Source organism: Felis catus, chromosome B4, assembly GCF_018350175.1.
Source record: "Felis catus isolate Fca126 chromosome B4, F.catus_Fca126_mat1.0, whole genome shotgun sequence".
In the NCBI taxonomy this organism is placed as follows: domain Eukaryota; kingdom Metazoa; phylum Chordata; class Mammalia; order Carnivora; family Felidae; genus Felis; species Felis catus.
In genome coordinates this window covers 102,819,327-102,832,931 of record NC_058374.1, presented here as the reverse complement: position 1 = coordinate 102,832,931, position 13,605 = coordinate 102,819,327, and the positions used below count along the sequence as shown (strand labels likewise).

General features: G+C 33.4%; 1 protein-coding gene across 5 annotated transcripts in view; it reads left to right on the top strand.

Moving 5' to 3' along the window:
- PAWR (pro-apoptotic WT1 regulator) overlaps nt 1-13,605 on the top strand; it is a 196,432-nt gene that overhangs the window by 124,218 nt on the left and 58,609 nt on the right. For 4 of the 5 annotated variants that reach the window (XM_045062103.1, XM_045062104.1, XM_023257274.2 and 1 more), the window contains exon 6: nt 1,357-1,439. In XM_045062103.1, coding sequence (XP_044918038.1) covers nt 1,357-1,439 — 83 coding nt within the window. Of the gene's footprint in view, nt 1-1,356; nt 8,797-13,605 lie in introns of those variants that run through there. The other variant, XM_023257275.2, reaches the window with a different exon arrangement.

The following is a 13,605-nucleotide window of genomic DNA, read 5'->3' as shown; positions in this document are numbered from 1 at the left end:
AGTTTAACTTGCTCATGGTCATATGTGGTGATCACATAGTAATCAGCTGAGACAGTATTTGACAGCAGGTATCCCATATTCCTAATTCTAAGTAAGCTCTTCCATTCTTGTAGATAGCCTTTCATCTTGGTTTAGAACACAGGCGGTCCTCTGTTGGTTTTGGAATATGACTTAATAAAATGTGAAAATATTTTTGATGTCTGTGTGTATTAGCATTTTCTTAGGCACTATGTACATTAGAAAGAATAATTAAAACACCTGCTCTTCAGAGTTTATAATCTAGTAATAATACAGAAATGTATTTTATTATTTAATTCTAAATTTTAAGCAGGTCTCAGTTGTAGTGATTTTGTGAATCCTGTATATTTATTGTTGTTTTCAACAGTTAAGGTTCCCAATATCATTCATTTAGTTTGTGAGTAAATACAGATTCTGTTTTTGCACATTTTAAAATCATTTACCTAATTGTCCAAAGGCAGTATACTGGATATCAGAGTGCTACTATTCAGTAGTACATTTATAATTTAAATTGATGGCTCCAAGTTTTAGATTTTTGAATTAGAAGGATAAATCTAAAAATATGTGCCTTTACGACCATCAGTAAACATTCTGCCTTGAAAAAGTTTCTTCTCATTAAAACTTAGAGGGAATTATCTTCATATTTACCAAATTTGTTGTATACCTGGGTACTAGGATTAATATAGGGAACATAGACCTGGAATCATATAACTTTAAAACTTGAGAGTGATTAGTTTACTGGCTTTCATTTTTTTTTAAGCTCTAAAACCTTTCCTCAAACAAAATATAGAGAAGCCTAAGCTGAATTGAATCAGATCAACTGTATATGCTCCAGAGCTCCTTTTCTGTATGCCTTCCTTCTGTCGCTTCCCCAGATTCCCACCCCACAAGAGACATCCTTGTTAAAGATTGTACAAGATGGTAGGAGTACATTCAGAACTTGTACCTCAGTCTTCTTCTACTTCATTTGACACAGGCTGCAGTTTGAAGCCCTGAACCTCATATTGCCCACACATGTATTTTGTTCAGCCCTCAATTTGGGGGAAGGGGAGATAGGTTAAGATTCACAGCTAAAGAATTCTGATTTTTGGCTTCTCTTGAAAAACTGAAAAATCTGGCAAGAGATGATGCATGTTATCATGATAATAATGAGGAATTGAGTAGTGGGTGCTGCCATCAGGTGGGGCATATTCCATCTAAAGTGGTTTTCAGAACTTACCCTTCTTTCCAAATTAAATGTTTGTGTGAATTTTCTTTGTATTTTTAAGTGTTTTTATCACTTTAGAATATTTTTAAGTATTTAAAACTCGTATTTTATTTTTTTCTTGTTTCCTTAAGGATCTAGATGACATAGAAGATGAAAATGAACAACTAAAGCAAGAAAATAAAACTCTTTTGAAAGTTGTTGGTCAGCTAACAAGGTAGAAGATTCAAGTCCCAGTGTGGAAAAAATATTTTAGAACTACTGATTGAATGTTATGGTTAATGCTAGGATAATATTCCTATGCTGCAATACATTAAGTATGTATATTTATTTCTAGAAAACAGTGGATGTTTATTTTCAAGATACTTCTTTTTCATTATTTCATAAGAGTATCAACCTTCAATTTCACAATTCAGTAACATCTTTCAGTTATTAAAATGGCAGGTTATGCCTCTTTTGGTTTTGTGTGGTATTCAAATAATATATGGTTTAAAGTCACAACCATTTGAAAAATTTTATCTATGGTAGTGTGTTTTCTCCCTGAAGGAATATACATGGTCTTTGTTTACATGAATTCACATACTTTTGGGGAGTTACCTGCAAATGCCTTATTACTGATGTGTGCAAACTTTTATGTGTTGTTGATTCACTCATAAACTCTTTTCTACCTTCATTTGTTCTTTCAACTTATTTTCAGCAATTTAGAGAGTGTCACACCGTTTTGTGTAACCGTCATCTTTAAAAAGGAAAGCTGTTAGGAAAAGTCACTTAATACCATGACTAGTTGGCTAAAGAAAAAATGTTAGAGAATACTTGAATTGTGCTGCAGTACATTAAAATATACAGTTTTGTATCTGAATGTTGAAAACAAATTTAAATCACTTCTGAAAAACATACAATTTTACAATTTCATTATAAAATTTCTTGGGTAGGTCCTACCTTTTTTATTATTTCAAGGTTTATAAGTGAACATGGGATATTAAAAAGTTGTTTATTCATCAGTCCTGGAGAGTGTGTACAATTTCAGTGTATAAAAAATAATCCATATTTTTAATTATCATTTGCATTAAATAAAAACCAAAATATTTATCCACAAAAACATTTATACTTATATTTACAAAACAGTACATAAACAAAAATAGTACCAAAATACTTTCCTTATTTCTAACTTGGAGAATAACACTGTGATACAGTGGTCTCATGTGAAAGAATTATTCCCCTACCTCAAATTTAAGGGATTTTCTTCCCAACATTGGATTTTTAAAAACAATTTTTAAAAATTTTGAAGAATTATACAAATTTTCTATTAAATATTATTAATGTTTAGAGTTGTTTTATATTATATTTTCATGCTGAGTAAGGAAACTCCCTCTTTTAAAATATGTTAACGTTAAGAAATGTCTGTCTGATAGTTGAATTGTAAACCGTATACAGATAATCCTTTTGTCCAGTTAAACATAGTGAAACCCATTTTGGGTACCCTGCTGACTCTTTTTCTTCACTTGCCAATTTCCTTCATTATTGACTATTAGAAAAATAGGGAAGTGAAACAGTTGGACAAAATGTAGAGTAAATTTTGAATTTTAAAACTCCTTGTGGTTACTTAGATTGGCTTCTCACTTGAGAAGTTTCAACCTTGGCTAATCATCAGGATCACTTGGGTTGCTTACAAAGAATTCCCTGGCTGTAATTTCTAGCTAGATTTAGGTTGAGAGCCTGGACAGAATTTTTAAAGCTCACCATCTGATGATTCTGATCATAACCTAGGTTTGGAAATAGCTGCTGTCTATATCCTCCTATATCTTCCACTGATACCCTAGAATTAACGTATGTTAGCTACTAGCATTTTGTTTCCTTTTAGTTTATTTAATAATTTATCTGGCCCCTGGGGAAGTTTTCATATATCTATATATATTTACCAAAAAGGTCAATGTTAGATTACCAAACTTGATATAGTTGCAGAATTACTACATAAGGACATCATTTTGGAGAACATTACCCAGCCTGGGAACAGCCACCTGCTGCCCACATGTCAGAGTGGCACGCCAGGCTCAGTCACTGCCTTGGCTGTGAGGCACGCTCCTCTCCCTTCACTTACCCTTCGGTATGTGGCGGAAATACTGGTATTACCTAGTTTTGCATCGAAGTTTTGGATGTTGTGAAAATGCTGTCAGTATCACCGTAAAATATATTAGTGTGCTGGTTTTTCAGTAAATTATTTTAAATTTCTGTTTAGTCCATATGTAAGTAAAGGAATATTTCATTTTCCTTTTTAAACTTATACCAGTTATTGATGTTTTTAAAGAGTGAGGTATTTTAAAAATTTTCCTTCAGTTTATTAGGAAAAATTTCAACAATGATATTTTACATAATGGTACCTAGTACAGGAGCCTAACAGCTTAGGCGAAGCAATTCACATGCAGTCCTTCCCCCTGTTCTTAAAATGTTTATTTATATCACACATAGATTTTTACACTGAATAGTGAAAAATTAAGTAGGATCTGCTGTAATTTCCTTTTAAAATTTATAAAGAGCATTGAGATTAAAAAAAAGCATTGAGATTTTAAAAAGGTTAACTTTAAATACATGTGCACTACTTTAGAAAACTTGGGTGTTGACATAAAGTGCTAGTATTTGTGAAATTATTAGTTCCATTCAGAAATTATATTTCTTCTATTTCCTGGGAATTTATGGCATAATAAAGCATATTCAAAGTTTTAATGTGTTTATGATCTTATTTTCAAAACAGTAAGTTTATTAACTAAAATAAACATGACTTATCTCCCTGATTTCTGACATGTATTAAGGCTTACAAAGTAATCTCCATTTCATTCTTCTAGAACTGTCATTAATTTTATTGCACTACAGTTGCCTTTAGAGGGGAAGAGGGTGGCATTTTGTGTATTTCTAAGGGAATTTACTAAATCTAGAGATTAGCACTGTTACACCGGCTCAAACAGTTTAAAACATAGAAAATTAGGTATCGGGCAGATACATGAATCAATGTATTCTTTTTATTTTAAAGTAACTTTTTAATTGTGTTTATTAAAACAATGTATTCTTAAGGTGAAAAACCTATCTCAATTATAAGTCACTTATAGTTTCACAGTTAATCTGGATTTTTATAATTAGAAATTAAAATGTAACATTTGAGTCCATAAATACTTTGTTGAAAACAATACAAGTCAGTATAATAGACATGCCCATATGTTCAACATTGTAATACGAAACAGGAAAGACTTTGGGTTTGATCATTGATCTGGTGTTCTAGACAATAGTCATATGTACATATGGACTATCTTTTTTATAGTTTTATAATATTGAGTCAGTGCTTAGTAAGTTCCATGCAGTATCGGCCCTTAATAACTGTTCATGGTTTTGTTAATAGCCTGTTACAAGATTCAGGCATATGTTTTCATTTTGTAGTAAAAGAAACCAACATACCAGCTTTTCATTGGGAGCAGTAGTAAGTGAGAAAGAACTAGCATTCAGGAATCAGAACTTTAAAATAACATGTCAAAGTCAGTGCTAAACATTCTTCTATTGTATCTGAACCATTCCTAATATGTAACAGTAAGCTTGACTTCCTTTGCTTTGGAACTGTGCTCACTCTCTTAAGGAAAGGGCATCCCGTCAACCAGCATTGTAATTTGTGTTACTTGTCTGAGAACTAGTGCCACTTTTGTTGTTCTGTTAAACTGAAAGCATAATACCAATAGACAACAAACTTCTTGCTCATCAGGTGCCTTCCCGCCTTTTGTTAAATTTCTCACTGATGTATAGAAGTTAGTTGTTTCATTCTCAGTATTAAGATTTGAAAAACTACCCAAGAAAACCTGAGCCCATATTGGGTTTTTTTTGTTTTTGTTTTTTTGGTTTTTTATTTTACTTAGCTGGACAGTTACAGCATGTTAAAATCATATCCCCATTCTCAAAATAATTACGTGTGAGTATGTGAGAGGACTATGGATGAGGAGTATAAATACATTAAATTTTCATATCTGTTCTTCTGGCAAGTATTTAGTAGTCTACTAGGTATATCATTATAGTTATCATAGAGGTTTTTTACAAAGGGACATGGACCAGCCTTTCCATTTAGCAGTGTACAATCTATGTAGTATGTGTCAATAGCACAAAATACAATCTTAATTAGCATTAGTTGGTCTAATCTAAATAGTTAATTCAAAAGTGTATTTTTGGTATTAATTATCTAGCCATTGTCTTTTAAGTCTAGTAATAGGTACCATTTAATTTGCTGCAGCATTTACTGAATGGTGGATTGGAAGACCTGATGTATATTGGGAAGTATCTTACCATATTTCATTTAGGTAATTGTGCTTTATGAAAAGAACATTGTTAAGGAATTTATAGCAGTAATAAAGTAGAAACAGTTCAGTGCATTTCAGATACACCAACCTGTTAATGGTATGCTCTGTATACATTATTGATTAGGTTGTTTTAAGACATTTACATCTAACAGTTCACATACAGGCACATACTGCTTCAGTAATAATAGAATGTTAGTGATGATCCCACGGTGGACACCGATTATGTGCCTGTTTTGTCTTGAATCTCTCTCTGGATGCCTAATAGATGTATATTACCTTTTTTGGTGAAATTTTTTTTGACAGATCTGCCTATTTTATTCAGGGTTTTTATTATGTTTTTCTTCTAAGTTTAAGTATCAGATGGCTGTTATTATCAGCAAAAACCATAAGAAAACTAAAATTTATTGTTTCATTGAAAAATCAGTTAATTCAGGTAATTAAACATTTGAGGAAAACACCTGGATAATTTATTGACCACATTAATACTGTGTAGGGAGCTTTCATAATTCCCATTGCATAGGTTTTGTTATGGAGTAGTCAACGATATAGATTCATTCTTAATAAATACTCAATGAAAAAATAAATTTTCATTTATTTTTCAACACTAATTATGTTTTTATTCCTGAACTATCAGTAAAACTCTGACCATCAGTTTTATTTTTGAAGTTAAGGGATAATGCAAATATTCTAATTAACTTGTGTACCTCTTACCGAAAGAGTATGCAGTACTTTTAAATCTTTAGTATATATTATTATAGAAAGAATAATGTTTTAAAAAACAAAATGCAGTGTTGATAAGATCTGTATACATTAATGGTGGGACTTCTTGAATAAGTGAGGAAGTGTACAAATGTTCAATCTGATTGAAAATTTTTAATTGTGTTTTAAAACTACACGAATAATTCCTTAATTCAAAATTGGAGCTGTTCCCAACTAAATCTGATGGTGTTCAAAGAATTTCAGGCCCTTTATAGTTTGAAAAAGTTAAGTAGGGGTCTGGGAATGTAAAAATCTGGTCTTTGTTTTTTGAGTAAATGGTTTACATAACCTTTTGCTAATGTGTCATTCTTCATACACCTGCACAAGCTAATCAGTCTTCTTTACTTCTAGAACTCTAAATTAATCTTGTCAGTAATGTCATACATGTCTAACAAGTGAGCAAGCATCCTTCAGTCAGACTGTTTAGATAATGTCTCAAGTCCTTATATAAGAACCTACTCCATTAGCAAGCCTATTGAAAAAATTTGCAAGACCTTTTAGTCTTAATTGTATCTGGAAGCCCTTATCTTAGACTTCATCAAATCCCTATTTTTTTTTTTTTCTTCTGGATTCACTCTGCATGCACACAATTCTGTCAGTAGCTGTGTACTACCAATATACTAATCTCATGTGTCTGGTTTTTCTTTTCACCTCTACAATAGGTTAGTTACCTTTTCTTCCTGGCCAACTTCTTGGAAAGAATTTATATGATGTTGGACCTTCATGTTAAAGAGATAGGATTGGTTATAATATCCTTTACAATCCATTTTATTTTGATGTCTAACCAGATAACGTTGAAAAGGAAGCTAGAAGGCAAAACTTCCCTTTTAATACTGGACAAAATGCAAAATGCACAGTTTTATTCTTCACTTTCAAAAAACTTGTGTGGCTGAATAAAGATGCATTTAATAAAGGAAGAAACTACCTACTTGATATCATAGATGAGAAATATGAAAAAATTAATATGAACCAGTTAGTAAAAGTAGATTGGACTTCGACTTTACACATGTGAAAGAAAAGCAAAATAAGAATTTTGTGTTATTCACATTAAAATGTGCAGAATTATTCAGTATAAGTTATAGTCTTAACACATATATAAGCAGTTGCTTTTCTGTTTAGACATATCATGGGACATGAAATCCACAGCCTTTGTGTTACAGGTTTATATCTAGAGAAATATTTGCGTTCCTTTAAAATGTGAACTATTTACTGTGGTTAAACAAAGGTACATGATGTCATCTGTGGACATCTTAGCTTTATGGAAACAAATTATTAAGAACAATTAATAGGCATCTGATTTATCCTTCTTGTAGTACAGGAGTATAACCAAAGCTATCAGAGCCATAGGAAATTCCATTTTCTTTTAAGAACCTGAAAATCACTTTTGGTAAAAGTGCATTTGTTTGATATGTAGTGTTAAAGAAAGTTGGAAAATTACTAGTTTTCCGTAGAAAATTGAAAGACTCATGTGTGGATGATTTGGAACAATGAATAACATCAATAATTTAAAATTATGCCAGTAACTGTCACATTAACCTCACTCTTTAAAGTGAATCAGTGAAAATTGTAATGGGATGAGTGAATGGATGGACATTTTGGAAATGCTAAATGATTGTCATAGGGGGCCTAAAAGTGCCTTTTGTTTCTTGCAGCTCCTTTAAGATCAGTGTACGGCTTAAGGCTTAAGAGGTTCTGCTAAGCATAGTGACTCACTTAGTTAACATTTTGAGCACAACTGTAACCCTAATGTAGTATAGCACAAGAACATTAAATAATTAGTAATTCAGTAGCTGTGTTTGCCAGGCATTGTGTTAAGTGCTGTGATACTTTTTTATTCACTTCTTTAAAACTTGTGCAAGCTACAGATTGGGAAGAGTAATTTGCTCAAAGCCACAAAGCAGTGCTTTGTGCTTATGCTGTGATATATTCACTTTTATGATGTAATCATTGTCCTATTAAACAATAATTCTCAAAGTGTGGTCCCCATACTAGTAGTATTGGCTTCACTTAGAAACCTATTAGAAAGAGAAACTCCGAACACCTGAATGAGGTGAGGCTCGGCAATCTATGTTTTAACAGGCCCTTCAGGTAATTCTGATGCAGGTCAAAGCTTGTAGATTTGCATTGCACATTTCTATTTTTAAATAAAGATCTGGGGGTTTCTTTTTGGACAGTGTATAAATAATATAACATGAACTTGTAAAAAAAAAAAAAGGAATCTTTTCATTGTTGCTTATATTGCAAAAGACTGTATCAAGAAAAGCCCCAGCATGGATACTGGCAGCTTGACATCACTACATTAGTTTAGTGTTATCTCTGGAACTCAAATGGATTCTTAAGTCCAAGAGACTGTGGAATGAAATTTTTGTTTTACTGTGTTAAGCTCGATCTCTGTTATTGTCTAAAGGTTTTTGGTAACAATAATACATTTTTTTTCAAATTTTAAAACTTTATTGGAATAAATAAATGTATGTTTCATCACTTATAGTTTTGCTTTTGTTGGTTTTGTCTTTTTTTTTTTTTTTCCTCCATGTGTGGACCCTATCGAGTGGCATATGGGGAGGTTGAATCTTCAGAGTTTACTCTCTGTGACCTCAGAAAATCAGTAGCATTTCTAGCTAATTGATCAGTGAGGAGAAATCAAGTGTTGCATCCCAACGAGTAAAGAAAAAATTTAAAGTCTATTATGTATTAATTTCGAATCATTTTTTTCTTACATGATGAGATAGTTTATTATTTTTTAATTATTTTCTTCTGCTTTTTAAATACTTTAGAGCAATTTTAGGTTACAGAATTACTATGAAGGTAGTATGGAGAGTACTCAAATATTCCACAGCCAATTTCCCTTGTTACTAATGTTTTACATTAGTATAGTGCATTTGTCACAGTTAATGAACCAATATTGATACATTATTATTAAAATCCATACTTGATTCAGATTTCCTTAGTTTTTCTCTCATATCTTTTCTTTGTTCCAGGATCCAATCGATGATACCCCACTACATTTAGGAGTTATGTCTCTTTATACTCCTCTTAGTTGTGACACTTTCTTAGACTTTTTGTATTTTTGATGACCTTAATAGTTTTGAGGATCACTAGTCAGGTATTTTTCATTTCTTACTATGGACATTTTCAGATATACAAAAAAGTTGAGAAAATAGTTATTCATATCTTATGAATCTTATTTTGTCCCCCATTTTTTTCTTTTTTTGCTGGGGTATTTTAAAGTTAAATTTCAGGGGCGCCTGGGTGGCTCAGTCGGTTGAGTGTCTTACTTTTGATTTTGGCTCAGGTCATGATCTCAGGGTCTTGGGATCAAGCCCCGCGTTGGGCTCTGCACTTAGCATGGTGCCTGCTTGGGATTCTCTCTCTCTCCCTTTGCTGCTCTTCCCCTCTGCTTCAACAATAAGTAAAATGAAAAAAAAAATTAAATTTCAGTCATCCTATCATTTCACCTATAAATATTTGAGTATCTCTATTAGATAAGGACTTAAAAAACAACCACACTTAAAAAACAACCCACCTAACAATTTCAATGCTATTTGAAAACACGCGAAAGTAAGCAGGAGCTAGGGGAGGTTGGGAAGCCGTTGGTACAGGTTTGACTACTACGAAGGAAAACGGGAAGGATGGCTGAGCAGGAAGTCTTAATCCACAGTGCAGTTCAAAAAGAGTTTTAGCAAGGTGTAAAAGTCCTCAAACCAAAGGTGCCTGTTCGTGTTCATAAGAGTAGACCCACATCTTACAGGAGTGGGCTTGACTATGTATTCCTGCTCTGCTCCTTTTTTGGCGAGGGGCAGCTGTAGGAAACAGGCCTCTGTTAAACACCATGGTGGATTCAGACCTTAGCAGCTGGGACAGTCAGTTAATTACCCACCCCATATTAAGTGACTAGCAAGGCCCCTTTGCCTGGCTGCCACCATGGGTAGTACTTTGTGTTCACATTTCCCTAGATAGCTCAGAAATGCCTTTTTACTGTTAGTTCATTCAGATAAAGATTCAGTTGAGAGTTATCCACTGTATTTGATCAGTATGTCTCAAGTCTTTTTTAGCCTATAAATTAGACAGACCTCCAATTTTTATGCCGTTTTTCAAATTGAAGAAATTAGATTATTTGCTCTATAGAATTTCCCACATTCTGGATTTGACTAATTGCATCTTTATGATGCTGTTTAACTTGTCCTGTATCCCCTCTTTTTCCTGTAAATTGTTAATTAGATGCAGAGGCTTTATTAGATTCAATTTATATTCTTTTGGACAATAATTCATAGATGGTGTGTACTTTCTATTGAATCACATGAGATACAATGTGTCTTTTCTCACTTTTAATGATGTTAAGATTAACATTCAGATACTATTATTATGTAAAAAAAAAGTTTTTTTAATGTTTATTTTTGAGAGACAGAGACCAAGTATGAGGTGGGGAGGGGCAGAGAGAGAGGGAGACACAGAATCTGAAGCAGGCTCCGGGCTCTGAGCTGTCAGCACAGAGCCTGACACATAGCTCAAACTCACGTACTGCAAGATCATGAGCTGAGCCGAAGTCAGATGCTGAACCAACTGAGCCACCCAAGAGCCCCTATCATATAGTTTTCTAATTCTATCATTCTATTTAGTAGGAATTCTTAAAAGAGAAACTTTTCATTTATCAATTACTTGATTGCCCTAAAAGATGGGTAAGATCACATTGATTTTTCCCTTCATTTATTTTAATAATGAGCCACAGCTCAAACAATCTCCAAAGGTAAGTCATATGTTTGTTTATATATTTAATGTGTTTTAGTCCACTGCAGTCATTATTTTTGTATCCAGATTATATCATGTGTAGCTGGTAGGAGTTTTCCAGGTTGGCTCTTGTGTCCTTTTGGTCCTTCCTTGTTTTGCAGCATAAAGTGTTCAGTCTCATCTTGTACATTCCCTTTCAGGACCCAGAATCAAGAGTTACCTTTCTTTGTAGAAAACTAAAGCTTTTGATAGTCATTGAAATCATCAGATGAGGTTGTGCCTGGGTGGCTCAGTCTGTTGGGCATCTGCCTTCAGCTCAGGTCATGATCTGACGGTTCTTGAATTCGACCCCTATGTCAGGCTTTGTGCTGACAGCCCAGAGCCTGGAGCCTGCTTCGGATTCTGTGTTTCTCTCCCCCTCCTCTGCTCATGCTCTCTGTTTCTCTCTCAAAATAAATAAACATTAAAAAGATTATCAAATGATACAAAAACCAGAAGGCATTTATAGAGCTCTTCTTAACTGTAAAAGCTATATATGGACATTGAGACATATTCCAACTTCTACTTTTACTGGAAAATTTGAAGGAGGTGACAGAACTATACTTGTTCCTTTGCCATTTTCATTTATTTTTCTCATTTTCTATTCAAATAGGTCTTAAATGTATCTTGATTTTTTTTTTTATTTTGGAAATTTAAATCTATTCATGCTTGTTGACAATCTCAGGAGATTGATTATAGAAGTCAAGATTTTCTTTTGAGTAAAGTGTTCATATTAGAATTCAGCCACCAACTGTGTAGAAATGTGTAGATAGATATTCATTAAGTTGGGCTTGAAAAGAGAGCTGATATAATAAGCTAAAATTCATAATAGAAAAAGGTGCGCAAATTGTGGTTTCTGCACCCCACAACCTTAAAATTTGACTCAAGCTCATAGTATGGATTTTAGTAGAGACTCTACATTTCCATTTCTAGTCATTCTGAATGAGGATCTATGCAGAGGTACTGGCCATTGTCAAGTCTTCACAGCAGGTTGTGAGGCAGTCCTGAGAGGAAGAGTAAGAATGTTGGATGATGGAATGCAAACTGGTACAGCCACTGGAAAATAGTATGGATGTTCTCAAAAAATTAAACATAGAACTACCCCGCAATCCAGTAATTCCACTTGTATTTACCCAAAGAACACGAAAACACTAATTTAAAAAGATCTATGCACCCCTATGTTTATTGCAGCATTATTTACAACAGCCAAAATATGGAATATGGAAGCAGCCCAAGTGTCCATTGATGGATGAATGAATGAAGGTGTGTGTGTGTGTGTGTGTGTGTGTGTGTGTGTGTGTGTGTGTGTGTATGGAAAACACAAGGGAATATTACTCAGCCATAAGAAACTATGAAATCTTGCCATTTTCAGTGACATGGATGGAGATAGGATAATTGAAATAAGAGAAAGACATGCCATATGATTTCAGTCATGGGATTTAAGAAACAAAATGAATGAAGGGGAAAAAAGACAAACCAAGAAACAGACTCTTTTAACTATAGAGAACAAACTGATGGTTACCAGAGGGGGGATGGGTGATATATGTGAAGGGGATTAAGAGTACATTTAATGTTGTTGGGCATTGAGTAACATATAGAATTGTTGAATCACTATTTTATTTTATACACTTGAAACTAATATAACACTGTATGTTAACTATACTAGATTTTTTAAAAGGCATCAGGTTGAGTGTTAAGTTACATGTTGCTTAATATAAGCTCCTTTATTTTTTTAAATGAAAAAAAAAAGTGTTGGATGATGGCTAGAAGCAGTTGTGAAGTTGCCCCATGACTGACTGAGCCACCAGGAGTCCTTACTAGTGCTTAGAATAAAGCCCAGCTGCTGTCAGCCATCACCTGGGGGACCATGTAATAATACTGGCAAATGATTTTCTCCATTCCTGCCCATGCCTTCATCCAGAAAGAAGGATCCATTCCTTTATTCCAGATTATGGAAACCAACTATAACCTAAATTCTTGCATTTTGTAATTGGTTCACAAATACTTAATACATACTATTTTGTGCTAGTCTTTGTACTAGGTAAAAGGACATTGCAGTGAAAAAAATTGTAGCCTACACCATTCTATTCTTTATTGCCCAATAAAAAAGTTGACACAGGGTTGAAGAGTGCTGCTTTTAGAATGTCCTTTGGACTTTTACAAAAGATGAGAATTGAAATTCACTTATCTTTTGAGCCTCAATACATGTCATGGGGCTATCTAGTTTATGTTATCAAAATCATGCTTATAAATCTAATTGTTGGGAAAGATTTACTCCCTTAATCTTGAAAAAATTGAGAGTGTGGATATAGAGCATAAATTCATATTTTCATTAATTTGTTAGATGAATTTTGGTTTTGCCCCTAAATCATGTCTTCAGTGGCCAATGATAGTAAGTCTTCAGTGGGAGTCAGGGCCCCACGTTTTCTAGTATCTTCTGGCCATCTGAAGCATTTGTAATTATTCATAGTTTATATGTTAAATCTTATATTGAATTTCAAATATCTGTGTTTTTATAGCTCATAAAATTCC